At 44.3% G+C, this 27,617-nt stretch overlaps 2 protein-coding genes across 6 annotated transcripts; one reads left to right on the forward strand and one right to left on the reverse strand.

The window, feature by feature from the left end:
* Positions 1-1,916: 1,916 nt before the first annotated feature.
* On the reverse strand, positions 1,917-13,581 carry LSM14B (LSM family member 14B). Of its 4 annotated transcripts, none has more exons than XM_039563479.1 (10): positions 13,344-13,580; positions 9,133-9,296; positions 8,647-8,782; positions 8,075-8,191; positions 6,123-6,293; positions 5,934-6,011; positions 4,772-4,933; positions 4,447-4,600; positions 3,590-3,769; positions 1,917-3,224 (listed from the first exon to the last, which is right to left on the reverse strand). In XM_039563479.1, the coding sequence occupies exons 1-9, from the start codon at positions 13,462-13,464 to the stop codon at positions 3,598-3,600; spliced, it is 1,275 nt and encodes a 424-aa protein (XP_039419413.1). In that variant the 5' UTR covers positions 13,465-13,580; the 3' UTR covers positions 1,917-3,224; positions 3,590-3,597. The 4 variants fall into 4 exon arrangements, with proteins under 4 accessions (XP_039419413.1, XP_039419411.1, XP_039419415.1 ...); XM_039563477.1 differs by having other exon boundaries at positions 5,934-6,014; XM_039563481.1 differs by lacking the exon at positions 8,075-8,191 and having other exon boundaries at positions 13,344-13,581.
* Positions 13,582-13,847: 266 nt separating this feature from the next.
* On the forward strand, positions 13,848-26,778 carry LOC120411093. Of its 2 annotated transcripts, XM_039563764.1 has the most exons (3): positions 13,848-15,576; positions 20,506-24,366; positions 26,323-26,778. In XM_039563764.1, the coding sequence occupies exon 1, from the start codon at positions 13,860-13,862 to the stop codon at positions 14,787-14,789; it is 930 nt and encodes a 309-aa protein (XP_039419698.1). In that variant the 5' UTR covers positions 13,848-13,859; the 3' UTR covers positions 14,790-15,576; positions 20,506-24,366; positions 26,323-26,778. The 2 variants fall into 2 exon arrangements, with proteins under 2 accessions (XP_039419698.1, XP_039419697.1); XM_039563763.1 differs by having other exon boundaries at positions 20,506-26,778.
* Positions 26,779-27,617: the final 839 nt, after the last annotated feature.

Genomic DNA, 27,617 nt, shown 5'->3' on the forward strand with positions numbered 1-27,617 from the left:
TAAAGGACAGAGACCTTGCTTGCTTTTTTTCCCCTGGACACTTCACTTTGTTTAATGGTTCTTTTGTGTGCTGAGTTCTCAGCATATCCCTTTTTTTTACCTTAAGCAGCTGGCTTGAGGGTTGTGTTACGGCCTCAAGATAACTAGTATGGAGGTGGGAGTTTTTATTCCCTAACAGGCATCTTTCAAGGTGAAAGGGCTGGGTCTCACCACAGGCCTTGCAGCAGCCTGTGACAGCAGGTGTGTGTTTTACTGCTGAAGGACAGGACAGAGATGAGGGTTGGGTTTTGGGGGGCAGCATGTGAACTTGCTGCCACAGGCACATGGCTCAGAGCAGAGGTGCATGGCCTGGTGCTTCCAAGTTTGGTTCAGAGTAAGGTGTTGCTGTTGTGAGTGTGCAGGGGGGAGTTATTTATACACCAGGAGCTAAACAGTAACTATAGCACGTGTTACATACAAGAGTTGAAGCTCTTACCCAGTTTCTCCTTTTGTATTTGGCCTCGCACACTTCCTTTCTACCCCTTACCCCAGGAGTTGTTTTTAGCTGTTTCCTCATTTCAGAGTAGCCTCAGGGCTCTCTCATATTCCCAATTCCCAGTAGTTGGAGCAGTAGGAACAGGTGCCCCTTTATTGTAAAAGTTTCCCCATTTGTATCCACCAAGTGGGCGGAATGAAATCTGCCCTTGCAAGCAGCTCTTCAGTCTGCTCTTGCACAGTCAGAGAGGGTGTGACAGGGTCAGAGCAGGACCAGGGTGGCAGCAGGCACAGCAAGGACTGAATGTGGCCCAGGAGCCCCTGCCCAGGACATCTCAGCCCCGAGGGCCCCAGGGTGAGGATGCTCCAGGCATGCAGCAGAGACAAAGTTGCAGCAGAGCTCGCACAGTCCGGGCTTTCACACAGCCCAGAGCTGTTTACATGGAAATGGTGCCCAGCAAGGTGTGGGCAGAGGATCCCATGGGTGTCAAGGACAGGGAAGCAGCAGCACTGCTGCTGCTCAGGGACACATTAGACCACATGAGTCAGAGGAAGCATGATCCTGGAATACTGGGTTGTTTAATTTATGAGCCCTTGGACTGGAATGTTGAAAGCAAAAAAGTTGCACTTGGTTCCCTGCTCAAGTCACTACAACTGTTCCCACACACTGGGAATTTTCCATGGGGAAGCTGACACAGCTGCACCTGAGAGCCCTCCAGTGCTCCTGGGGAAGAAGAGCTCATAGGTAACAAGCCCTAGGGCTGAGCCACAGCCACCAGTCCCCCCCTCCTCTGCTCCCAGACAGCAGGAGCCAGGCTCAGCACTCAGCTCAGCACGTGGGACACAGCCATGGGACACAAACATCAGCAGTATTAAGGAACAGGGGTGTTCTTATTTACCTGGGATCTGAAGCTTTACTGTGGAAACAAGGGCATTGCTCCCACTCAACTAGAAAGGCACAGTTACACCTGAGTAATGGTGATTACACAGGAACAGTGAGGATTTCTTACCCATGCTCTGCCAGGGCAGTTCAATTCCATCTCCACACTTAGAGCCACAGCACCAGGAGGGAAAGTAGAGGCAGAGCAGCTCTGAGTGAGCCCTTTCAGCACACCCCAGCTCACAGGTGTGAGCCAGGTCCTGCAGCAGCAGCACTGGCCCCTGACAGGCTCCTAGGGAGCCCCACCAGCCCAGGGAGTCCCTCTGCGAGGCTGAGGTACATAACCCTCATTAGGCTGAGTCCCAGCACAGGAACCAGGGCAACGATGTGCAGTGCTTGGATTTGGGTGTTTCAGCCCTTTTCCAATACTGTGTGTAACACTTCCAGGTTTGCCAGAGCTCTGCAGCCAGGTTTTCTCTGGCTTGGATGGGAGCCCTTCAAGGACAGGTGCCGGAGGAGTTGTAGGGAGTGATGTTATGGAGCTGTATACAGAACAGAGGTGGAGGGAAACACTAAACATTTACATGTTTATTATAATTACAATTTACATTACTCCAAAGAGCAGCCCCACTGCTATGTTCTAATTCTCAGCAATAAAGTCCTACAAAAATAAATCCAAGCTTTTACAGTAACCTAGGTCAATGCATAACTAAAAAAAACTTGAGCTATGTAAGGGGTTCAGTCATCAAGGTGCTTTTTCAACAAAATTCCCTACCAACCAAAAACAGGACACATGCCTATAGCAATTTAACCCACTTATTTCATGCAAACAAAGGTAACCCCTCCCTCCCAGCCCTCTCCCCACATACAGTTTTTTAAAAACAAAAGAAAAACAACTAAACTATTTACAGTATGGGGGTATAGAGGAAAGAAATTAAACATGCCCAGCTGTTAAGCTTCATTATATGGTCTCCCATCCCTAGTTGAATGAAAACATTCCAAAGTTCCACCACAGTCTACTAGAGTACAGAGAACTGTTTGCATTTGGTGCCGCCTCTGGCGAGGTACAAACCGAGGACAAACAAGTCAGAGCTTCTGGTCTCCTTCCCAGACAGTCACTACTGCCCAAAACTCTGCACCTGAGTGGGGACATTCACTGCTTCCACCCCACATGGTGTCCCCACACTCCAGCCAGGAGCCCCAAGCCTGAGGCACTCCCAGCACCCTGCAACTCAAGGCAGAGCCACGGTCCTGTGGTACCTCCAGCCCAGCACCAGCCCACAAACAGCTGTACAGTCAGAAACACTACTACATGATCAACACTCCAGTATTCCCAAGTGACAATATACACAACTCCTCAGCACCAGGAATCCATTTCTCCAGATACCAAGTGCTACTTCACACCTGCTGCCAAGATCCGTGAGACCAGCAGCACCAAAGGATCCATTTGGTTACTCAGAACAAACAAATTATAGCTGGTTTATTTCAAGTGAGCTTTGGTTCCATGTTAAAACAGCATGATTTCTCTTCTCCAGGGTTCAGAAAAGGAGTCTGACTTTGAGCTTAGACTATAGCAGCCTTGAGAGACCCAGAAAGAAGAACCATGTAAGTTAGTCTGCACTTGAAAAACACAAACAAAAAAGAAAAGACACCCTGAAGAAGGTACCCCTGAACACATTCCCTCTTCCAAAAAATATTCCAGCGGACAGTGGCTGGTCCAAAGTAAGTCCAAAATATAAGCAGTAGTACATGAAATTCTGTCACTTGAGCTGAGACAGTAAACAATATGAACCATTTTCCCACGTTAGTGCAGCAGTTGGTTGTTTTCTTTCTATATACAGTTTCATCCTCTCAGGAGAGATGTTTGAACCTATGCAGAAAAAAGGTAGAATTAGATTTGATATTATGGGGTTCCTCTCCCAACAAGAAGAAAAATAGCAAAGCTCACACCTCTGTATCAGCTAAAATACTTAGCTAGAAACCAAGAGCTGTTTGCTTGAGCTAAGCCTTTTCTCAGACAGGTGAGCCCAAGAAATCAACAGAACAATCAGCATGTTAAACACCATGTTAAACCACTCCTATCTCCTTCTACCTTAGGAGTATCAGATCCAATAAGGAACAATTCTTGATAATCCATGAGACTGGAGAGCAAAACAGGCTGCACAGACAGTTCAGGCAAGGAGTAAGAGACAAGCCTGGCTCAGAGGGAGTATTTACTCTTGCTAGAGCACTTGCCTCTGAAGTTACACTCTGCCAGTACCAGCTCTGTGAGTGGTTTGGTTTCTCCTCGCTGCTCCACTCCCCCTTCCACCTCGAAATCCACCTCGAAAGCTGCGGCCACGAAGGAACCGTCCAGACACTCCAAATGTCTCTGTATTGAGCTTCCTTTCCTCAGCCCACGTGGTGCGCCTGGAACTGAACAAGGCTGAGGTCAGGTGGAACACAAACACTAAAGAGCCACTAGCTCTCTTAGACAGAAATCCCTCAACCCCCTGATTTTGTTGTGCTGCACTGCAACAAGAACCAGCTGCAGTGTTATGTGCTCTAACCCAACCCCTCTGCAGCCAGAGCCAAGGGAATCCCCATGCTGACACTAAAGGGATGTCTCATTTCTCCAGGCACTTGATAACATCAGTGCTGGCAGTGAAAGATGAAGCTTTCCCTTCATATTCCCAACATTTAACCTAATGCATTTCCACAGCCAGAGCTGACCTCTCTGCCCCAACTCCAGGCTTAGCTCACTCCTGTCTGCCAGCTGCACCTTCAGCACAGCATGACCCTGATGCCTCCTCTCCCACAAGCAGATAAGGAATTTGTTTAAAATCAATGGGTTCAAAGTCAATACTGGGAAACAGAAATGGAAACTCCTCTATCATAGTTTAGGCAAGTGTATCATATCAGCTGAAATGCTTTTTGTTTGATCCCACTGCATGAAGCTTGGTTCACATCACTTGTGAGCCATCAAATGCATGGCAATAGTCCCCATCTGAAGTCTATTCTAAAATTTTTAAATAATTAAACCATGTAACATTATGTCTGAAATTTTATGCCTAAAACTCCATTTTAAAACCAAGCTTTTAGAAAACACTTACCTAGATTTCAGTTCTGAAGAAATGTTGTCAAAGAAAGACTTGGATTTATCATAATAGCAGTTGGGCCCCAGCAGGTCCTCCTCTGCATTACCATCATTGTTTTGGGTTGCCACTCCAGGGTCCCCTTTTTCTTCCCCCGTCTCTGCTTTGTCATCTGAAGATAATGAAATGTATTACACCTCCTTGAGGCACACACTGCAGAGCCATCTGTTTTCTTGCTTCCTCAAACAAGATTTGAGATGAAATCATGCAGTTTCTCAGAACAAGTTTGTCTACGCAGTGTTTACTACTAGCTCAGCAATTCATATTTAATGAAGGCACAAACCTTTAAAGTTTAGTTTCTTCTTGAATTCTTTATCAAGTTCCTCTCTGTTGAATTGTGCATTTGCACTTTCAAAGTCAAAGTCACCTTCAAACTTTATTGTATTTTCCTTCACAGTAGTTGGTCTGTTTTGTCCTCTAGAACGGTTTCTGGTTCTCCTGTTTCCTGAAAGCAGGAGAGTTTAAACACTTGGTAACGCACAGGGAGGTTACATGACTTGCTCAAGACCAGAGGAAACCAGGGATAGAACTCAGGAGTTTCTGGCTTCCAGTCCTGTGGTTAGGCCACACCTCTTTGAAAGCAACTTCTGATTTTGGCTGTAGAAGACACATTACAGCAACACTTTAACTTTCTGAGCAGCATTCCTGGATGTCAGTCTTACCACTAAGAGGGCACCCAACTTTCCTTCCAGTGTGCAGAGGGGAAGACAGAACAAGCACTACAGCAAGAAAAGCTGAGGGAGGTGGGGAATATTATCTTTCCTGTCTGCTCTTCACCTGCAAACACAGCACTGTAATTAGCCTAAAACCTGTCATGATGGCAAAGAGGAGTCTCAGAAAATCCAGCAAAAGACTCATCTACCCACAAAGGGAGACTTTTGAAACTAGACTACTTTGTCTAGTTTCTGGTTTCCAACTGAGATGCTATCCACTCCTTTTTGGAAAAGCTATAACCCCTTGCTACACACTAATTAATTTTAAGACCTGAGAGTCTGAAGTGTTGTTTTCTGTCTTCTCATTTTACTTGTGCAGAAACCTCTTTGAATTTCACTTTCTTCTGACCCATGCTTATACTGCCACTTTGAAATAAGAATTCTGCTCTATGGAGATGAGTGTTCCATAGTTCCCCTCTTATAAAATCCCTGGAAAGTCTTAAACAGGCTGCCTCTCCCAGTAAAAATACTTGAGGTTTCAGAGAAATCCAGTTGCTGCTGCCAAGTCACAGCATTGATTTTTACGACATACCTTCAAGTTTCTAGAAAAGGCGCTAGAACTCTGTCCCTGGAATGTTCTGAACTTCTGCGACTCCAGAAGCTGTTTTGTTTGGGAAGCATCTCTGGATGCCCAAAGCTTTCTCTCAATCTTCTGTCAGATAATCCTTCACTGAAGTTAACACCACTTGCCTTCACAGGCTGATGCGACTGTTTAGCGTCAGCTTAACCTACCCGATCTTCTCCTTTGAGGTCTTCTGTTTTCATCATTCACCTGTCCTTGGGTTTGCACAGGTGCTGCCTGAACTGTATCTACTGAACAAGAAGGATAAACTTTAAAGGAGCACAAGAACAACCCCCAGCCAGCTGTCTTGCTGGAAGGATGCTCAGGCCAGCACTAGGGCTGAAGTGGCGTGTACGTACCGCTCGCCTTGCTGTTGGCCTGCGGGACCTGCCGGGCACTGCGTGGAATCCCCGGTGTCACCTTCACTGGGGGCAGCTTTTGGGAATTCATGCTGTCAACTGGGCCAGTCTGAACAGCCTGCTCTACCATGGGGCTTTTGCGGACTGGGTGAACAGAAGGAAAGCCAGCACCTGGAAAAAATCCCAATGACTAAGTACCTCTCGGAAAATGAGCCAATGCCATTCAAACCCTGCCCACTTCTAGGGAGAAACCATTTGGTCAAGAATGATTCAAATCCTTGAGTATGCATCATTACAGGCTAAGTTTAAGTGGCACCAGGTAAGGCACCACTGCCATACAAGTCACAGCTCTCACATCCAGAGCCTCAGTATCAGCAAATATACCCATTTGTTTCTTAAATCAAGTTAGACAAACATTAAACAACCAATCCAGGTCAGTCTCTCAGACAGTTTATACCAAAATCTAATTTCTATGTTATGCAGTATTTTACTTTACACAATAACTTTAAATCTGAAACAAAAATTCACCATTTTGAAACTGTTCAAGAAAGTTTCCCCACTTTGTCAAAAAGGTTTTGCAGTAAAAGCTTAAGCACCTCAGCTATATCCCCTTTTGTAAGCTGCTTTTAGAAGTCCTTCAACTTCATTGCTTATTGTTAGAGCTTTCAGACAAAGAAAACCTGAAACCAGACCAGGATCTCAAAGTTACCCTTTTAAATTCCTTCTTGGTCAAGGCCAAAGTGTTACCAAGACTTCTGTTGCTCTTCCATCCAGGCTTATTTATTCACACTACAAAACATGTAAATACTTTTCATGGTTTGGTATACCTTACACCAATTATATTAAAAAGTGACAGTCTTCAGTACTCAGAAGAAACACTGCATTCTAGATTTAATTAGAAGGTTTGGAGTACTACAGGTTTATGTAGTTATGCATAAGAACTGCTTGGAAGCGAACTTTAACCGAATATATTAAAAGAGCAAGAAAAGCGAAAAGCTGAAGAGTTCACACAAACCAAGCCACTGACACTTCTGGGTCACCCAAGTCCACATGAGATATACCCAGTAGGTTACATCATGCAGGTTCCCAGTTAATGTACACCTGGAAAACTTGCAAGGAAGACAGACATATCCTAAGGATTATTGAGTAGGACAAAGCTGATGTGCAAGTTTAACATGAGAAAGTTTCAAAGTTTAGCCAGAATATGGAGAAACTATGTACAGATAGATGGCCAAAAGCAGAAAGTAAGTAAAAAGCTTCATGCCAACACAAGCATACATGCTTAAGCTAAAACCAGATGAAACTAATTATCATGTTTAAATGCAGGCTGCAACCGGTCTCCCTGATCTGAGGATGGTCAGCCTGGTATCTCAACCTCCTTTAAAGGTTTTACACATAGAAGCAAGCACCCAGAACTGTGTTATTTCTGCTACCCAGGACTCAGGAATTGCTTACTGTTAGTCATGCTTTACTAACTGGGAGTCTGGACAAGGTACAATGCGCCATCATGCATGATGAAATCTACCCTGATGTTTCCTTGATTACAGAAATTACTCCCAAATTTTTGATCAGCCTACAAGGCCACCCACAATTTAAGCAGTGTGTTTTTCTTTCCAAGAAAGGCTGACTAATTCCTCACCCATACCCTATGGTGACACATGTTCCTGGACACGATGCAGCACATTAGCATCTCTAAACTTCATCCTTCTCCTGATACTTACACAAGAGGATCCACTGTTCTGGACTTTTCTCCTGTCTCTCTAATTGATACTTCTAGGACAGGAGGAATCGTACTTCATGTAATGAAAGGCAAAAAACCAGCTGAGAACAACCTAGTTCTACTGGCATTACCCATATGAACACTATCATTCTAGGAGGGATTAACAAGAACAGAGTGTTTGCAAGTGCCATGCAGTTCTTCCAAATATTTGGAGTCCTCAAACTGCTGTTACCCTTGGAAGAGAGCTGATGGGGCTCTGAAGACATGTCAGGCTCTGAAACAGGTTGTGGAGACGGAGAAGAACTAGGGCTGGAAGCAGCTGCTGATGCTGGAGGGCTTACCAATTTCTCTAAAGAGATAGAGGGAAGAAGAGAGAGCAGAGATACATGGATAAGATACAAGGTAGTGAAACATCTGAAGGACTTGGAAAGAGGTACAAGATTCTCTAGAAAAGCATTAGAGCAGTTTATTTATACTCCTCTCTGGGAATACAAGTTTTTTTACATGTGATGTAAGGTGTGCTAGGTTAAAAATGAACTGGCCTCAACTGTCAGGTATTCCCATTAATTTCAGAAAGAAACTTCAGCTATTTAGTTTGTTTCTTTCATGTGCGTGTGTGCACGTGGAAACGAAACACAGGCCTCCTTGTAGTAAAATCATTGCACAGAGTTGTTAGCTACTTATTCACTGCTCCTTGCAGCCTCACACTTGGCAAGGAGTTTGGTATTAGTTACTGTTATTTGGTTTCACAGCAGCTGCATACAAGACCATACCTTTATTCTAGCAAGTAAAGTTCATACTTACCTAAACCTAAGGAAGCTGCATACTGCTGGCTAAGCAAAGAGCTGGCAGCAAGCTGGCTGTAAGGTGGCATACCTCTAAATGGGCTGTAAGGCACATGTGGCTGAAAGGATGATGTAGAGGCAGAGCCCAGTGAAGACTGTAACAAGACAAAGTACATTTCCATTTACAGTGTCCAGAAGTCAACTTGTTTTGGCAGTGATTCTTTACTTCACGTACAGCATTACTAAAGCTTAAGTAAATTCTGTGAGGGGTTAGTTTACCTCTTTATGTTTCCTGCATTCTCAGCTAGCTCTGGCTTTTGTTGACTGAATTCTTTAATGCTGCTGCTACTTTAAGCATTACAACAAAATTCAGGATGCTTCAAATAATCTGAAGATTCCCGGAGACACTGACTTGCCTTCATTTTTACAAGTTTTTTATCAAAATGCAGTCCTTCAACGCCAGTGTTTTATCTCAGCTTTTTATCAACACTTCAGGCTAACTTACTTGGACAATGGCAGGATCTTGTGGCAGAGTATGCTGAGCTTTTGGAGGTTCACAAACAGTGATGTCTTTGATGTCACTTCCTCGAAAAATAATGTACTCATAGATTTCTTCTCTGGGAGGAGCCGGTCTGTCTGTGGGCCGGTCCTCGGTCCCGAAGGATCGCACTGGAGCATGAAAACAGTGACATTAGTGCAGTATTGCCATTGCAGCATTGTGCAAGTGCAGATTTATGCAATTAAAAAGTATTCCTTCAACACTTGCCATTTGTAACAACAACAACGGCTACTTCCAGAACCCTCAATCTCCTTCTCACACACATCTGTTCCCTCAAATGCCAACTTTTTCAGCAGCCTGTATAAACAGTTTTGTTTACATCAAGCTGTGAAGGTAAAGACCATAGACCAGCTGGAGTGAAGAATCCTACTCCAAACCCAAGGACTTCCCCACAGTGCTGTACTCTCCTTCCCTCCCCAGCAGCTGTCCCATGCAGGCATTCAGCTCCAGACAACTGCACCAGACCACAGGAGAGGCCCCTGAAGCAGCAGGGGGAAATCTTAGAGGGCTTTAGAGCTCAAATCTGCACCTTTGGTTTCATACGTTTATTATGCAGATAGAGGTAGTTTTATCAATGATGAAAACTTCCTATTAAAATTCCCTCTCTACTCCAATGTCACTGGTTTTATGATTAATGTGAATACAAAGCAAGCCATTAGTGATAAATCTAAGATCTCAGTGCTTAGGAAGCTTTACTGAGTGCCAGCTCCCAGGACACTGGAACAGGCACTAACCAGCAATGTAACACATTAGAGTGGGAACAAAAAAAGACTTCAGCTGACTGTGGCAGCTACCAGGTAGAAGCATAAATTAATTTGAGCCATTAAGGAAGAAGAGGTCAGACTGGATTGTTGGCACAGGAAAACAGCACAGTTACATCACACACTGACAGGTGAAAGCTTGAAATTTCAGCTACAAGTTACAGAAGCTCCAAGTTCACTACTCTGGCTGCTTTCTGTCTTTGAGAGACACTCCCAGTTCAGATGAGCACCAGCATATATTGGCTTGATGCACATTTTCTGCCAATGGAAAAATTCTGTACTGGAGTTCCCTCAATTGTTTCTAACAGGCTATCGTAGAAGTACTGAAACACCTCCACCAGAACATGCCACTCTTCCTGTCACACAGATGAAGGGGGCACCACAGCTTCTCAGGAAAAAGAGCACCAAAAGTGGATGCACTGAACCCCCGTGCTGAGCATCCCTGGCACATCATGCTGCTTCTAACTTACGAGGAGTGTTGGTAGTTGTAGCCAGGGATACTCAAGGGTCCTGTTCCAGGATGAACAGCTGTATGCAGGTAGCACTTAGTGCTGCAAATGGTCTTCATCCCTGCTAATACACAGGTGAGCTCCCAAGGAGCAGGTGAATGCCACAATGTCCCTATCACACTGCTCAGCACCTCAGCTTGCACCTAACGGGAAGGGGATCTTTACTGGTACAAGAACAAGCTGTCAGTCACTTCCTTTCAATGGCCATCTTCCATGAGTTCCGAGGGTAAATAACCTCTCCAAGTTATTTTAGATCTCCAGCTGCTGTTTGATCATATTACAGCTGTAACCCAGTCAACCAGAAGCAGATTATAAACTGAAAGCAATGCTTGTGGCCTTTTGGACATGAACTGTACCACTGATCTCTCTGCTCAAAATGAGATTATTACAGCTCACGGTAAGATGTACTAAAGGTATCCAGGGACTACTGCAGGATCCCACAGCTAACTTGGAAAGCACCATAATCAGCCCATCAACTTCCACATGGACAAACACATGACCTGCAAAGCCCAAAGCTGCCCAGGCAGCCTCTCAGTTGGCTGGTCCCAAGGCTTCTAACAAAAACAGGAAAGGCATGTCCTTGTGTAGACAAAACAGGGCTGTAGGAGTTGAGCTTGCCTGTCCCTGCACCTGAGGTGTTTAACTGTTTCTGGCACAGCACAAAGTACAGCTTTAAGTTCCTGTGGAGGTGGGAAGGGCTGACTCCCATGGAGTTAGTGACTATTGCTCACAGATGAACAGGAAATCAATCCCACACCACTGCAGCTCCTGGTTTACAACACAGTTCCAACTCGTGTAGGGCTGTTGAGCTTAAGCTCTGCATGGGCAGGAAGCACAGCAAGAGTGACTGCGTGACTGGAAAGCAGAGCTTACATGGATATTTCTTGTTGAAAAACTCCAATTTCTTCAGACTTCAACAGAAGAGGAGTAAGTTTCTGGCCTTCACTGCTGACAGGACACTAGTGGGCTTAAACTTCCTTTGTTTGCAATTTAAGTTTAGCCTCTAACAAGAGAGACAACGTTCTTCTAGTGATTAATTAAGCCCATGGAATCTCCAGCATTTAAGATACTGTGCACATATTGAGGTTTAACAAATATAAATCAGTTGAAGTTAGCCTGGCTTCAAGTGAGAGGCTGAACCAGATTTCTTCCTGAGGTCTCTCTCAAATTTTTTCTTTATGAATGATAGAAGTAAAGAGAATGGCACCTGCATTGCACCTGGAAGTGTTTAAACAGTGGCATCCAGGCTTTACCAACAATTTACCTGAAGTCTGGACAACTTCAACAGCATGTCAGTAATTCATAGCCCTTCAAATGCCTCAGAGATAAAGTGTTTCAAACCACTGACACCACACACAGGGTTGATACTGCTGTGACTGACTTCAACATTGCTGCTACATTTGTAATTCTGACACTAATTTTGCTATAAAGTCTCTAAATTTAAAAACCCCTCTGAGCTACAATGAAAAGCAGGGTTTGTCCTGTAAAGTTAATAGAGGAGCTATTGGTAGGGAAAAATGTATTCTCCATCTACTGTAACAACTACTTCTTAGGCATTCCAGTTCATCAAAACTGAACACTGAGAGACCAATAAATACAAGAACTGCCAGAAATCTTATCCAGAGCATATACTTACATCATAAAGCACTTCAATCACACGTGCCTTTGAAACACACCACTTCAGCTTTGAAGTGGCAAGTGCTATGAGTAAGGCAGAGCTATGCAAGGAACCTTTCCTGCTTGCTGCTGGGTCAAGGTGAAGACCTTCCTGCACCTACAGGAAAGGAACTGCATCCTTCCAGCAACCTCTCAAGTACTTTGAGCCAAGTACTAACACAAACAGCTTCATTCGTACATTTAAATAAACGGCTACATTCCTAGAGAAAAAGTGAATTTGAGAAAACTCGCGTTTTTAACTTCAGAAAACACTCTAATATGTGTCAAATAATGTCCAGCATCATATAAACATCATTATACTGGGTAAACACCGTGGCACAAGCTGCCTTGAGGGTAGTTGTGCATCTGGCAAGTCAGTGCCTCCTGCCAGCAAACAGTCTTTCAAAACAAAAGGTGTTTGTTTTGTGGACAACCCCGATAGCTGGCTGCAGGCAATGAAGAACGTGTGAACTTCCCAGAACAAGGAAGGACAAAACTCAGGGAAAGAAAACACTGATGAGTATTAGCTGAAGTAGCCAAGCTAGACTTGAAAAGCAGAACAGACATAAGATCATGTTTGAGGGACTAAACGAGACAGGACAGGTTTTACTGAGGTGAAATACAGGAGTTCCCAGCACAGGTGACAACTAAACCCAAATGACACGGTTTCAAACATAATGATCAGTATTTCCACAAGGAAACAAAACGCAAAGCCTCGCTGAGGAGCCAGCAAGGTCGGCGAGCCAGACCTGCGTGCAGGTGCCCCACCAGCGCTCTGTGCAGCAGCTCCCACCCTCCTCACCTGAGGAGAGCCCAGTTATCGATCACAGAAGAAACAAAGACACAGCAACAGTACTGTTTTCCTCAGCGCCGGCCTGGGGCCCTACTCGAGCCGACACACAGCCGGGCAAAGGAAACCGAACCACGCACAGCGATGCCGAGGCGTCACCTCCCCGCTTCTGACAATAGCAAGAGGAGCCAGCGCTGCCGGCAGCACTTCTCCCCAGGAACTCTCCGGGAGAGCCGACGGCTGCTCAGCATCCCGGGCCCTGCCCGCCCCTGTCAATGCTGACTCACGGAGAGCAGCAGCGCTCGGGACCCAGGGCTCCAGCCCCGCGGGTCGGGCGGGCCCCGGGCGCGCTCATTGTTCACGGCAAGGCGGCCCCCGCCGCGTCCCCTCAGCCAGCGCCGGCCTAGGCCCGCCCGCGCCCCCCACAGGGCCCCGCCTCACCCTTGGCCAGCGCCACAGTGGAGTTCTCGGTGTCGATGGTATAGAGAATGCCCTCATAGCGGATCTGCGCCTTGGAAATCAGGCTGATCTTGCTGCCGATGTAGGGGGTCCCCGAACTCATGGCGGCGGAGCCGGGGGAGGGAGGCGGGGGAGGCGTCCCAGAGCCGCGCGGAGCCGCCGCACCGCCCACGCGCACTGCGGAGCCGGGACCCCGCCGCGCGCGCCTTATATAGGGCGGAGGGAGACGGGCCGCGGGGGGGCGGAGGGGGCGTGATGCGATAACCGCGCATGCGCCGCGCGCTATTGACCAGACGGGAGAGACGGGGTCAGACTGGGAGGGGCGGAGGGGGAACACCCGGGGCCCGCGTCACGTGACCAACGCGAGCGAGGGTGCCACGTGCGCCGCGGGGCGGGGCGGAGCCGGGCGGGGCGGGAGCGCGCGCGCTTGGCTTCCCGCGCTGCCGCGGCTGAGGGGAGCGCGCGGGGGGGGGGGGGGGCGCTGAGGGCAGCTCTGCGATGCCGAGCCTGTGCCGCTGCCCCTTGTGTGGCACTGCTCCTCGCCCGGGTGGCACTGCCCGTGTGTCACTGCTCCTCACTCGTGTGTCATTGCCCCTGGCGCCTGTGGCAGAGCTGCTGTCACACAGCGCGGCGAGAAAGGGATCATCGCCTTCCCGTCACAGAACAGCCATGGCTGCCTCTGCCGGAGCCCCTTCACCCTGCGGTGCCGCGGTTGGTGCTGGCAGAACCGCGGGTGCCCGGTGGGCCGTGCCGTGTGCGGGTCCCCCGCGCCTTTGTTCGGCTAGCCCGGCGCGGGTCAGCCCGGCGCGGTCACCCCGTGCTAGGCCGCAGCTGGAGGATGGGACCGCTCCGTGCGGCGTCTCCCGGGAGCTCCCCCGCTCCCCAGCCATCTGCGGGTCAATGAGAGACAACCGGCAGCATCTGGCAGATATGGTCACAGGAGGTGAAATCACTCACCAGCGAGAGGGTGGACGGGGATCAGGCAGGGCAGTTGCATTCGGGGCAGCGGGTCAGAGTGCACAGATCTCACTAATTTGTGTGACGCAAATGAATAAGATTCAAGCCCAGCAGCCGGGGACAATACAGCGGGAGCCATTGTCTGAGTGCAGGGAGGTTCGCTGGAGCTGCAGGCGCCCATGCCTTGGTTGCATGTCTTCCATCTGCGATACAACAGCGACACGGGAGAACGCAGTCCACAGGTTTATCCCCGTGTCAGGACGCCCTGCGTCCTTGCACACCATGGCTCGGAGAGCTGTTCTCCCAATGCCCCAAGCTGTCTGCCCTGTGACCTTATGTATTTTATGGTGTTACTCTTCATGCTGTTTATACAGCCTGAGGAGCAGCTCTCCCTGCCTGAACAGGGCAGATGCTTCCTTTCCACTCGTACAGGCACATGTACGTGGTCTTTTCCTTGTTAAATTGTTCTAGCATAGAGTTCCTAAAAAAATATAAAGAAAATAAAAATATTAATTGGAAAAGCAGTAATTTTGAATAAGAAAGTCAGCCCTTAAAGTCAACCCTTTTATATTTTTAGTTCAGCCTTAAGTATAACTTACAGAAGGAAAGCAGAGATTCCTTTTTTACTGCAGTAAACAGTGCCCTTTAGCGGGCAAATTGCTGGTTAGAAACTTCCCTGATGAAAAAAGTCCTCTAGTTCCTCTGTACGAGGAGTGTCTAGTTTAGCTATGTGAAAAAGTTCAAATGGAGAAAAAATAGGGAAAGAAATAATAGAAAAGATAGAAAAAATGTGGCTGCTCAGTTTGGGGCAGCTACAAAAAATTATTTATAATGAAAAAAATTATGTCAGTAGTGCAACCAAGGTAGAGAAACAGTACTCCCTCTTTTGGTTTAGATCCTCCAACTCCACAGTATGTTTAACTTGGTATTTCTTATTTCCACTCTTAAAATATTCTTTAGAAACAGTAAATGGGTCTTCAGGTTTTGCAGTTCAATTCATTTTTCTCTTTAGGCAAACCAAAATGTCACCAGTTCATAAGCACCTGTAGTTCCAGTACTTTGTTGTTTATTCAACACAAGGTAATACTACGACTTTTTTTTTTTTTACACTTTTTTTTTTTTTTTTTTTTTTTTTTGAATACCAGGAAAGAAAGAGACAGTTACAGGTACCAATACAGTGATGTGGAACCTGCAGGAAGGCTAATTAAAGCAGTGTGGAAAAAGAAAACTACACCAAGATGGCATGACCTATACACTGGTAAGGAGAGCTATGCAAACATAGAGAATTTTAGTTATAATCACCATGGCCATAAATCAGCCAGTTTCTGGAAGATACTCTTATTGTAATGAATTTCCTCAATGTCTTGTGTTTGACAACAGTCAGAGATAACAAGTGATCAGCAAGAAGAAATATGATACCTGACATTTTAAGTGGCCTGTTAGTATTATTTATTCTGCTAAAAAATACAGTACTTCATCCACTAAGTGTTGAAAGGGGGAAGGAAAGAGCATCTTTCACTGTGTAAATTCATGACAAGTGTGCTATCCCGGGCATCCCTCATATGAATTTGGCTTCATATGAAGAAGCTGACTGCAGTTCATCACAGCACTAGGAAGAAACCTGGCAGAGAGGGCCTCGTGAGCACAGCAGACACAGGATTCACGTAACAGTCATTTGGACTACAGGTGACTGTGCTCTATGGAGAGTGGAGGTAGGACACAGTCAGACCATGTAACTGCATAGCTAATTCATTTACAGGAAAACCTGTGTTGCCAGAACTCAGGAGACACCCGTGGCAGCTGGAAGGCAACTAGAGGCATTTGGGAGGGTCACCACCCATATATGTAAGCACGCTTCATAGCAGGTAAAAGAGAAATCAGTGACTTACAGCAGTGATGACAATTTATGGGGTGTGTGATGGTGAGAGAGAACTTGTGTAGTGGATGATGGCCACATCCACAGAAAGGTAAGCTGAACTGACTCAGGTGAGTTCTGGCAGAGTTAATGACAGACCAGCAGTTGGCAGAACACCTGTAACAAGCTCCAGCTGCTGGAAGAAGGGAGTCAGGCATTGGCTGCTGAAGCATCACCTCTTGCACGTGGGGACAGTGGGATGCGTTGGCAGTTGGTGGCAAAAAAAGAGGAAAGAAAAGAAACAATCATGGAAAAATGGAGGAAGTGAAAATGGAACAGAGGTTTGAATTTGGGTGTGGCAAACAAAATAAATGATACAAAGGAAGGCAGAAATGTTTGAGCCCTAGAGGAAGATATGTTAGAGCAGTAGTTTCAAAATAAGATTATGGTAGCTGCAGGGAAGGAGGGGAAAGTTACCAAGTACAGAACACAGTTCTGTAGAGGTGTGGGAAATGGGCAGTAGAAAAGAGACCAGGAATGAAGGAGGAACTAGAACAGGATGGAGAAACAGAAAAGATTCTGGAAAGATGAGAAGGAAAAAAAATGATCCATCCTTGTAAGGGCTTTTATTCTACACAAAGAAAAGCTGATGAAGTAGAATAAAGCATGTAAATTCAATGAATGAAACTAAAATATAGGGAAGAGAGAGGGATGGAGAATGGAATAAGGATAATGAAAAATGGAAATATTAATAAGTAGAAAAAATGGGAGACTTAGTAACCTGTATTTAGATAATGTGGGCTTTGTACAATTACTTTCTCAATTTCCCACAGTCTAAGAAAAGGAGATACAATGATGTATGGAGGAAATAGTGTTTCCTTACATTAGCTTGTCTTACATCTCAGGAAAAGGGGTTTCTCTTCTGAAAAAAAAATCCATCAAAACAATAAGTGTTTTCTTTTTTATTTCAGAAATAAGTACAGAGACTGTAATACCTGTAATGCTGTTCTGTCTGCTCTCCCCTTTCTCGCTTTCTCTTTTTCTCAGTTTTGAGTCTGTGCCTCAGGCATTTTAATTTTGACATCTTTCATTCCGCCCCCATATATCAAATTTAAAGTCAGTTTAACTCCTGGTTTTAAATGAAATATTTTATAAAATGTCATAGTTTTAGGCTTATGGGGGTTTGGCTCTCTTAATTAGTGCCTCAACTGTGTACTCAGTGGCACTGGCATAAATCTGCATTTTTCCATTGCACTTCTCAGCAATCCATTACACAGTCAAGACAAAATATATTTTACCAGTGAGGAGGAGATCACAGAGAGATTAAACTTTTTATCCAGACCCACAGAGTTTGTGAGCATGAAAGTAAACCACACTTTGGGCACTGTTTATTTGAATGCTCCAACTGTATGAAATACAAACATAAGAGGAAGAAATGCTCACGTGAGTTTGGCTGAAAACAAACTTATTTTGTACAGATACACAGTGTTTATAATGTATGGTGTCAGTATCTGAGATAAGGAATTACCTATAAAGATTAAAAAAGCAGCATTTTATTACTTACTAGAATTTACAGGCTCTTAATCTACACTTTAACCAGCTTTATTGTAAATACACTCATGTTAGAATGATGCATTTTTATTTTCTTGTTCCATGAATACATTCAATCCCACTTTTCATGCTGTAGTCTGTTATTCTTTTCCCTGAAAAATCGACCACTTTCTAAAGGGAAATGCAGTTCCTTGCTATAATGCAAAATGATAATTTCTTTTGTACTTGTGAAAATCCAGTGGTAAAATTACAAAAACATGCTGGAGAATTTTTCTGTTTGTGTAGCACTTCCATGTGGAAGATTCAAATTACCAGTCTGACTTCTAAATTCTTCAGTTTTTTAAGGTATATCAATATATCCACTTTAATGGGGGGATAAACCAACAGTGCTGTTCTGACCTGTCCAGTCTTTGCTGTTTATACACCATGAATCTACTTAAAAGTTGTGTTTGATTGCCTGAATCTATCGAGGATAGAAGTCACTTTTGATGCAACAGAGTAAGGAGGGAACATACATTTCTTGTTTTTATAAAACTGAATCTTGGACATGGATAACATCTTTTTTTACAAGGAACACAAACTTCTATTCCAGCCTTTCCACATGCACACCACCAGTGTGTTTCTACCTTATGGAAATGAGACTAAAACCCACACTCAGTACTAGACATAGGACTGAGAACACAACCCAAAATCCTGCCTGCTCTTGCAGTTCACTTCATCACTGAAGTATTGGGGAATGGAGCAGTTAAGGAAGTGCAGGTTCCTTTTATACTGAGGCTTTCTGGATCATGAATGGCAAGATGAAGTTATCCTGGCTAAGTAGGTAGTGATTTATTCACAGATGTGGAAGCTGGATATAATTTTAAGAGATCCTTTCATGAAGACAGTTAAATGGATAGTGTATGTGATACAAAAAAGGTCGACAAAGCTGAAGTTTGCAGTTTGGTGAAAAAAGTTGAAGGATGAAGACTTTTAAGTCAGACACATTCTAAAAAAGGCATTTATGCATTTATCTCCCATTGAAAAGAGTAAGAGGATTCAGACTTAAGTTTAGAAGTAATTAGGGCATAAAGTGATATAGTTGTCTATCTAGGAGAGTGGGGAGCACTGAACAGTGCCTAAGATATTAAGTTCCATTAGGAGAAATTTCTGACTGGGTTTTTTGCTGCATAGGCTGTTTTTCCTTGGAAAATGTTGCACTGAAGTGTGGCAAACCTCAGTGTATCCTCACAGATGCACTGATGTGAAGGCATGGGATGAAGGTGGGATTTCATAAAGTTCTTCCAGGCATGAAGTGAGCAAAAAGTGGATTGAAGACACACTGCAATGAAAAAAAAAAAAGGAAGTAATAAATGGAGAAAGGAAGCAAAAAATTGTCTTATAGGGATGAAATGCTGCAGAGGATTAGTCTGCAGGGAAAGATTTTGTAGAGGTTTACATTTATGCTTTAACTGGGAGAATAAGAATCTGTGTATTGAGCCTCCTGCCCAGCTTTCCGAGAGGTTCAAGAGCTGCAGCGGTCACCAATGATCTAAATTCACTTCTGGGCTGAAGAGAGCCCAAGTTACAACCAGACTGCCACAACTGACCTACTTGGTACACTTGACAGTGTCTCAGTGGAGAGACCACGGAGTAGATGGGAGTACAGCCTGATATATCACTCTGTCACCAGTCTTTTCTGAACAAAATCAAATGTTTTGGACAGTACAAAACATACTGCAGACCCTTGGATGCTGCAGACCAGCAAATGTCACTATTCCCTGGACAGAAATCTACCTTCACCAGCTGGGTTTGGCTAAAATTCCAGAAAGCTCGACAGCAATGTTTCTTTAAGGGCTCCTTTCCTCTCTGAATTTTTCTTCCCCTCCAAATGATTGAACACATTCCAGCTATCAGTACTGAGTACTATTTCCTTGGCACTGAGGCTTCAGTGGGGTTGAACCAAGACCCTGCTGCACAGCTCCTGCTGTGAAAATCAAACCATAGGGCAACAATGTACATCAGTGGGCTGAGGACATAGAGGAAAGAGTCCTTTATGAGATGTTTTAGTTCAGAGACCTCATTTGTATTAATTCTTTACAGTGGACTCTTCTTCAGCCAAACAATCTCCCTCTCCTTACCTGTTTTACAAATGAGTTGTAGATTCAGCTTCTTTCTGTTCAGTGAGGTAAGGGATCATTTTACCAGCCTTGGCAGTGTGCTGTTCTTTCCCTGCACAACATCTGCTGCAGTTTTCATGGCTTGAATTGTTCCTGGACTTGTTTTAAAAGCCATGTTTCAGAAATGTCTTTGAGGATATGAATTATTAGTCATTGTTTTATCTTCTAGTGTGTTCTTCATTTATCTTCCTTATTTTCCTTTTAAAAATAAGACTAAAGAGGCTTTGGATTTTAAAGTTTATAGGTTTTAATTCAGGTTTAGGCTAAAGAGATCAAGAATGATAAAGTAATTCATAGCAATAGGATTTTAGTGCAGTTTCAGAAAGTAATTTATTTTTGTATGACAATAAACTGGGATTTAATCTCCTTCCAACTCATGCTTCTCCTTGCCATTGTAGTATTTGTGTACACACTTTTCATACACACATGAAAATTCTGACCTTTACTGTTCCAAAGCCTTTGCATTATTTGTGCTTCTTACCTCATTTTTCTATCACTGCATGTATGACAAGGTGTTTGATATTTAAACCACATTTTTTTCTGTAAAGTAACTAAAAAATCTGAGACTTGCTTTTTCAATTTTCTCACTTGATTCTGATTAATATGTTTAATTTTTTTCCAGAACACCTCACATCTTCATCTTGGACTCTGCATTTTACTCAGCAGCATCCTCAACATTTACTCTGCCTATGACATCACCTGTGCCAAACTTCCAAAGGCTGTTTGGGACACACAGTTGCTAGTAGGACATTTTGAAGACAAAAGGTTTGTGCAAGTTTAACTTGGAGCATGAACTGGTCTGAAGAATAGTGACAGCAATTTTGTTACACTTCTGTGGCATTGAAGGAGTACTGCAAGGTACCCCATACAAACAAAACTGACAGAAAGGAAAAACTTAACATAACTCCCTTGGCCCTCCATCTGGGTGTGTCATTTCCTTTGGGTTGGAAGTTTTGCCCATCTTGTCTTTTAAGAGATAAAATCTTTGTCTGACTTGCTTCAAAACATGCCCTAGTTTCTTCAGGCAACTTATGGGAACCTGTCCATATTTAACTGAGTTAGTTATTTCATTTGTTTGCACTTTCCAAAATGGGCAAAAGCTTATTAAAGGAATAGGGGCAATTCCAGAACTCTGTCTCTGATAGTGAGAATATATTTTAGGTAGTATAAGAAAGTAATCTATAGTCTAGAATCATATCTCTAACTATTTAGACTGCTGGAGAATCCAGAAAAAAAACAAACCCAAACTTGTCTAATAACCTTTCTAGCTGTGTTTTCATTAAGTCTGAGGCAGCTCATAAGGAAGCTATGGCATGATTTATTTTAATCAGTTATTACGGAGGAGTCATTAAAAAAACAAAACAAAAACTCGGCAAAATCTTCCTTACATACTTTTTGCATTCCAAATCCACAAAAAGTTTAGATAAAATCTCATTTCATTACAACCAAAACAAACCTCCTGTACTAGACTGCTTTCATTTTTTTTCTGTAAGTGATGATGATTCCATACCTCTTCTGTCTACACTGGCTTTCCAGTTCAGTGTCTTTTGTGTCTGTTTCTTTATAATGTCACTAGGGTTAGTCAGGAATTTTATTGTCTCCTAAGGCTTGGTAAGAGCATTTGACAGACTGTGAACTAGAGATGGAGTAGGGAAAATGATTTAGCCATTTTTGTCATCTGAAGATGACTTTCAGGACTGCTTCCACATGTGATTATTCTTCCAGTTCAAATGTAAAAGAATCTGGATTTTGCCCTATGTATTGAACATATGCTGAAAGTTTTACCAACTTTATGGCCTGTTAGTTTCATTTGATATTATTGTTGAGCTAAAAAGTGTGTATTCAGGCACACACGGAATCTTCTTTAGAAATAACTCTTCTATCTTAAAAGAGAGAAACCATGGGACTACTGAATGATTTAGATAAAGAGTGTGTCCAGCTCTGCTCCTGTAAGTTACTGTCTCTAGGCATTGTGATATCAAATTCCATAGGACAAATGTTTTCATCTACGGCAACTGCTGTTTAACAACTGAAATGTGGCATTGGCTGTACCTGTTCTTGGCACTGACCAAGAACAAACAAGATGAAGATTCATCTTTGGTTCTTTCACTTATTTTTATTTACATATTGCCAGTGAGTGGAGGGAAGCATATAAAGAAAGGAGGAGGATAACACCAATTGCCATAACTGGTCAATTGTTAAATGTGTCCAACTCTGAATCAAGGGAGGACAGGAATCCATTACTGGAATATCCATGGTATGATGTATCATTTAGGTTGTCTGAGGATATATTGTTGATAAAACATCCCTGGCAGGATCATACTTTGCTCACAAAGACTCACAGAAAAATTGAAGCAAAACCTGCCAAAGTCACCTCTCGCTAAAAAGAAATATTTCAAACATATTCTAACAAATCCTGACTGTAAAATGTGCAAATTGGATTTCCAGTAATGAGACCCATCAATAGGCACATTTTCTTGACATATTCTGTCTTGGAAATAGTGATTCAATTTTCCAAAAGTCCTTTAATTTGCTTAGAGAGGAAAGCATTTTCATTTTGCCCAGTCAGTTCTAATAATTTGCTAAATTCAAAATATGTGAAATTACTGAAGCTGGTTGTAGTGACCAGAAGGACCTCTAATCTTCTAATAATATTTTTCTTTTCCCCATGAATCATGTAGGCTTGTACAAGAAATTTTTCAGAACAGATAAAACACAAATCTTTGTTGACGTGCCAGTTGATTGTTTCTTCCACAGACAGAATTCTGGACATTTGCTAGAAATCCCCTTCAGAAAATTTGCTTTAGGAATCTCTGTTAGCTGCTGGGTTGTGTGGTTAGAAACTTGCATTTTCTCCTACAAGTAAAGTTCCTTAGGAATTCCCATACAGATGGGTATTGATCCTTCCTATCTTGGCAGTAACAAGCACGACGAGCTATATGAAGAGCAGTTGGGAAGGAAAACCAGTTTTCTACAGCTCTTGTATACTTTAAAGCCTTGAAGGGTTTCAAACAATAATCCTTTATCCCACAGTATATTCCCCGGGCGTTTTCTTTTGGGCACCAGATGTTGAGTTGCATGGACTTTGGAATGCCTCAGGAGAGCCACACATAAATAACTCCTGTGTGCACTGCATGTAGCATGTTCTAGTGGCACAGTCTTCTGTCCCATAAACACTTAGGAGATTGTCAAGGCAGTTGTGTGCTCAGCTAACTTTTCGGTTTGAAAACCAAGCTCATAAGTAGTGTGCCTCTAACAGGTATTTTCTATGTCTTTCCCAATTAATAACCTAGGTATTGTTAAATACCTTGGTTTTAAAAGAGGCTATCCCTTAAGTTGTCACATAATGTATTTATTCAATCAAATGTATTTTATGAAAAGAAGAGCTGTTTGTTTTTCTGCTCTACTTCTGGAGTTCCAGTAACTGTTATGCAGATACAAACACGTCTTTAAGTGGGTGCTTTTGTCATTTCTCTTCCCTGGCAGCATCACGCAAGGTTTCTGTCCAGAACACTGAATTGCAGTCACAGGGTGGCTGGCAGAAGCAGTCCAGTACCCATGAGGACAGATACTGTCCTTCAGTGGAAATATGGGTGTAGGTAGGTATGATTATCATAAAATAAAAAGGGACTGCACAGTTGCTCTCCAAATGTACTGTTTATCTCTTTTTATTTTACAGTGCAAGGGTTAAGACATTTTCTTGCAGCATACCACACTTAATTATGAATATTAATCCCTATTAGGAGCATTAGACTTCTTCAGGGATTCACCTAAGGACAACTGAAGTACATGGGATGAGTTGAAGACCAAGACTTTAAGAGTATTTTGAGATTCCAGGGAGAAGACAGTCAAGAGTGTAGTCAACAAAGGGCACTAAAGTTTCTTTATTTACTTATTTGTGTGTGTCTGTAGTAAAACTGCATTTGCCCTAAACTCAAAGTAAAATACTTAAACAGGAAGTTTTTCCTATAGATTGTCGAACATTTGTATTCTGGATGCAGATGAAGTCTCACTGCTTTTGCTGAACTCTTGCTCGTGGAAACTGACACCCATTTGCAGAAGAATCAGCACACAGACTTTCAAGGTTACTAATGGGGAACTTCTGCACAGAACTGCATCATCTTCAACCAGGACTTCATTCCTTTGCTCCTAACACTCTTTACTTACCAAATTCTCCATTGAACTCCTGTGCTCCTCCAAAAAGAAAAAAAAAGGAAATGGGGTACAAGGCAGAAAGGTAGGGAGGGATACTGGCTACAAGGATAGGATAGTGCAGCTTTATGAATGATCTCAAAATTTTGGGTTTTGCTGAACACTTTCCAGTGGAGACTGACACAAGTGTGAATTTTGTCATCTTGTTTGACTGAACTTTTGAAATCAAGGTATTACTGGTTAAATTCCAACTTTCAGCATTTCAAATGATCCTGAGTAAGGAGCAGAGAGAGGGGCAGGAAAGAAGAGCCAGAAATCACCAGTCAAAATGGTACGTGTTTCATCTGTTTATTGATGGGCCTCCAGTCTTCTGATGGGTCAGTTAAGACTAAAACCATCTGTAGGCTTCTCTGTTCTGTCCCTTCTCACCCCAATCTCTACCTCTGTCAGATATTTCTGTAATGAGCTCTAGGCTAATTTCATTTTTAGAAAACAAACAGAAGGAGAATGGCACTACCTTCACCTGAGACAGTCTCTGTGTCATGATCTACACTGTAGATCTAGGGGGGAAAATAACTATTTTAAATAATAATATACTAAAGGAAGGAGGTTAAAGGAACTGACGCTTCTCCATTTTTCCTGGATATCTCTTGCTAGTTTCTGCTCTTTGACACACAGAGAATCCATATGTGCCTGTAATGTTCAAGATCTTTTGATGTAATTGATAGGTGCTGATGGGTGAAGTCCACAGCAAGCACTGTATATTGAGTCTGACTATTTCTACACCAACATCAATAATTACCTGTGATCCATTACTAGCATTCTTATGCAAGTTGCTCTTGTTGTATCATTTAAAACAGAGCAGTACAGCACAGAGGAGCTGGACTCCCTGTCCTGAAGAATTCAGTCTAGAAACTTAATCCCAATGTCAAACAAGAGACAGAGTGTATGAAAAGATAAATTATTCAGTAATGAATCCTACACACTTATAATGCACAAGTTGTAATGAATCTCAGTTGCTCTTGTAATTTTGTAAAGTTGTTTACCTAATATGGTAGATGTGCCATATGGTACACTAAAGAGAGTGTTAGAATGAGGACGTGAAGATTTCGAGGTTTTTATTTCTAGTTTTGTAGGCATCTGTAAACTACATTCAAGCTGTCCTAGAATGTGAGCAGAGGAAGAATGCAGGCTGCTTTGCCCCTTTATGCTGACTGCTGCTGCCACTTGATAACATCCTCCATCTCTTCCTCCCTTGTTCCTCAGGCACTGTGGCCCAGCACAGAAGTGTACTCTGGCTAAATGCCATCAAAGAAAGTGTTTCAGCCACTCTGCACCTTTAGGCTGGTTTAGCTTAAGTCAAGCTTTTTCACCCTTAATAAATCATTTGAGCAGCTGATTAACTCTTCCGCTGGGTAGGGAATGTGACCAGGCTTCTATTCCAGAGAGTTCTTTGGTATGTTGCTTATAGAATTTCACCATAGCTAAAACTAGCAATGTGCTCAATGTGGCAGCAGCAAAGAGGTTGGGACTGCCCAGCTCGAAGCAGCATTCCTGTCTTGTAAGAAACTGGCAACACGACCTACAGTGATGTCTGTAAAATCACAGCTACTTTGCAGCACTGTAATTTGTCAAAAATTGATAAAATGGGAGTTAAAATTCATACAGATGAAAAAGGCAGCTTCTTACTCACCCTTGAGTTTCAAGTGATGGCTGAGAAAAGCATTTGAGTACAACAATAAAATATTAATATAAAACTTCTCAGAGGATGGAGGCAGTCCCGCAGAGTGATGCCATGGGGGTAAGCGAGCAGAGCCCTGGGAAAGGCTTAACATTGTAATTTTTAGTTATTGGCCAAAGTCTACTGCAGGTGAGAGGAGGACATAGAAACTAAAACAGTAATATCCCTCACCATGAACTGAATTTCTAGGATTTTTGATCTAAAGGTACACACACTATTATTTGGCGCCTGTGTGTTAAGAGCAAATACCTATCAGTTTTTATGTTTTCCCTGTGAATTTTAGGCAAACAGCTTCTCCCTTGTAGGTATGTTTGCATATTTGGGGGCAGGGTAAGATATGGACAGTACATCAGCACTGTTCCCATTGCTCCTGGGGTTGACTGTCAAGCAGATCAATTTAATTTATGTTAGAGTACTACAAGTTAAATGATCACCACAAATATGTGATGGGGGAGATGCTGACACCCACATCTGGGCAACCCCAAGTGGAAAAAAACTTGGACGCATTTGAAGTGATCCCCTAACTCATGGCTCTTGTTCTTCCAGGTCTCCACCAGCCTCCAGACAGCAGCTTTCAGGCCAGTCAAGTTCCCAGAATCATAAACCAGCAGGTGCTGAGCCCATCCCACTACAACAGAGTTCCAGCCTCTAATGCCGCCCATTCCCAAAACATAAGAGCAAAGCTTATTTTAAAATACTGATATAAGAGGTGCTATTTTAAGCTTCCTACCCGTTAAAACTTGAAAGTTAAGTTAAATCAGGCATTGGAATAGGCTGCCCAGAGAGGTGGTGGAGTCACCAGCCCGGAGGTGTCTGAGAGGCATCTGGGTCTGGGTGATGTAATTTAGTGGTTTAGGGGTTACAGTGGTAGTGCAGTTGGACTTGATCTTAAAGGTCTCTTCCAGCCTTGATGATTCTATGATTCTATTCTGTGAAAGATAAATCGTACCATCTGATAATATTGTTCCTATTACATTTAGTAATATTGTTTCAGTAATTCAGTTTTCTGGGGAAACAGCGCCTGGCAGAAGAGCGCATTTATTAAAAGGCAGGTTGTATTTTTACGTTATTTACTTCCTTTATGATGGTTGCACAACAAGGTCAAAGTGCAGCTGCCTCCTGTAAATGATCATGTCCACCTGCAACCAGCGCCCGGCCAAGCTCCGCGGGCCGGGCCCGGGCCCCGGGGGCTCCGGTCCCCGCCGAGCGCCGCTGCGGAGCGCGGCTCTCCCCCAAGGGTTAAGCGGCGGCGGGGGTGTAACGCGGGCTGACACACGGGCGGGGATCGCCCCGCCGTTCCGGCTCGCAGCTGCGACTGGACCGTTCAAAATTGCCGTCTCCCTCTCTTTTCCCCCCGCCTCTCCTCTCTCTCCTCTTCCTTTTCCCTTCCCGGCGCTGGGCTCGTGGCCGGGCGCGCTTTCCCGGGACCGGCCCCGGCCGTGCTGAGTCAGACCGCGCCCGCCCCCCGCCCCCGCGGCCCGGCCGCACCGAGGGGCTGCAGCCCCCGGCTCGCCCCGCCAGCGGCGGAGGGAGGGAGGCAGGCGCGGGGGCTCCTCCTCGCCCGCTGCCCCCGCCCGGGGCTGGGCGTGTGCCCCGCCCGCCCCGCCGGTGGATCAGTTACACGCAGCTGGCACAGGTGCGGGGCGCCCTTCAGACTCGCGCCGGCGGGGGAGACCCGGACGCAGGGAGCAGCAGGGAAAACATGCAGCCATTTTGGGCCGAGGCAGACAAAGAGCCGCCGGCGGCCGCGGCCGCACCCGCCGCCCCGCGCGGCCCCCGAGCCCCCCGCACCCGCGGCGCGGCCACACCGGAGGGCCGCAGCCCCCGCCCGCCCGTCCGCC

Source organism: Corvus cornix, chromosome 20, assembly GCF_000738735.6.
Source record: "Corvus cornix cornix isolate S_Up_H32 chromosome 20, ASM73873v5, whole genome shotgun sequence".
In the NCBI taxonomy this organism is placed as follows: Eukaryota; Metazoa; Chordata; class Aves; order Passeriformes; family Corvidae; genus Corvus; species Corvus cornix.

Bases quoted from the DNA above. Each gene is read 5' to 3' on its own strand.
- LSM14B (XM_039563477.1), bottom strand. From the start codon at position 13,464: ATGAGTTCGGGGACCCCCTACATCGGCAGCAAGATCAGCCTGATTTCC. The intron at 8,783-9,132 runs GTAAGTTAGCCT...GTCTTGTTACAG, and splicing joins AAGATCCTGCCATTGTCCAA to TCTTCACTGGGCTCTGCCTC. The intron at 6,294-8,074 runs GTAACAGCAGTT...GATTTTTTCCAG, and splicing joins CCATCAGCTCTCTTCCAAGG to GTGCTGGCTTTCCTTCTGTT.
- LOC120411093 (XM_039563763.1), top strand. From the start codon at position 13,860: ATGCCGAGCCTGTGCCGCTGCCCCTTGTGTGGCACTGCTCCTCGCCCG.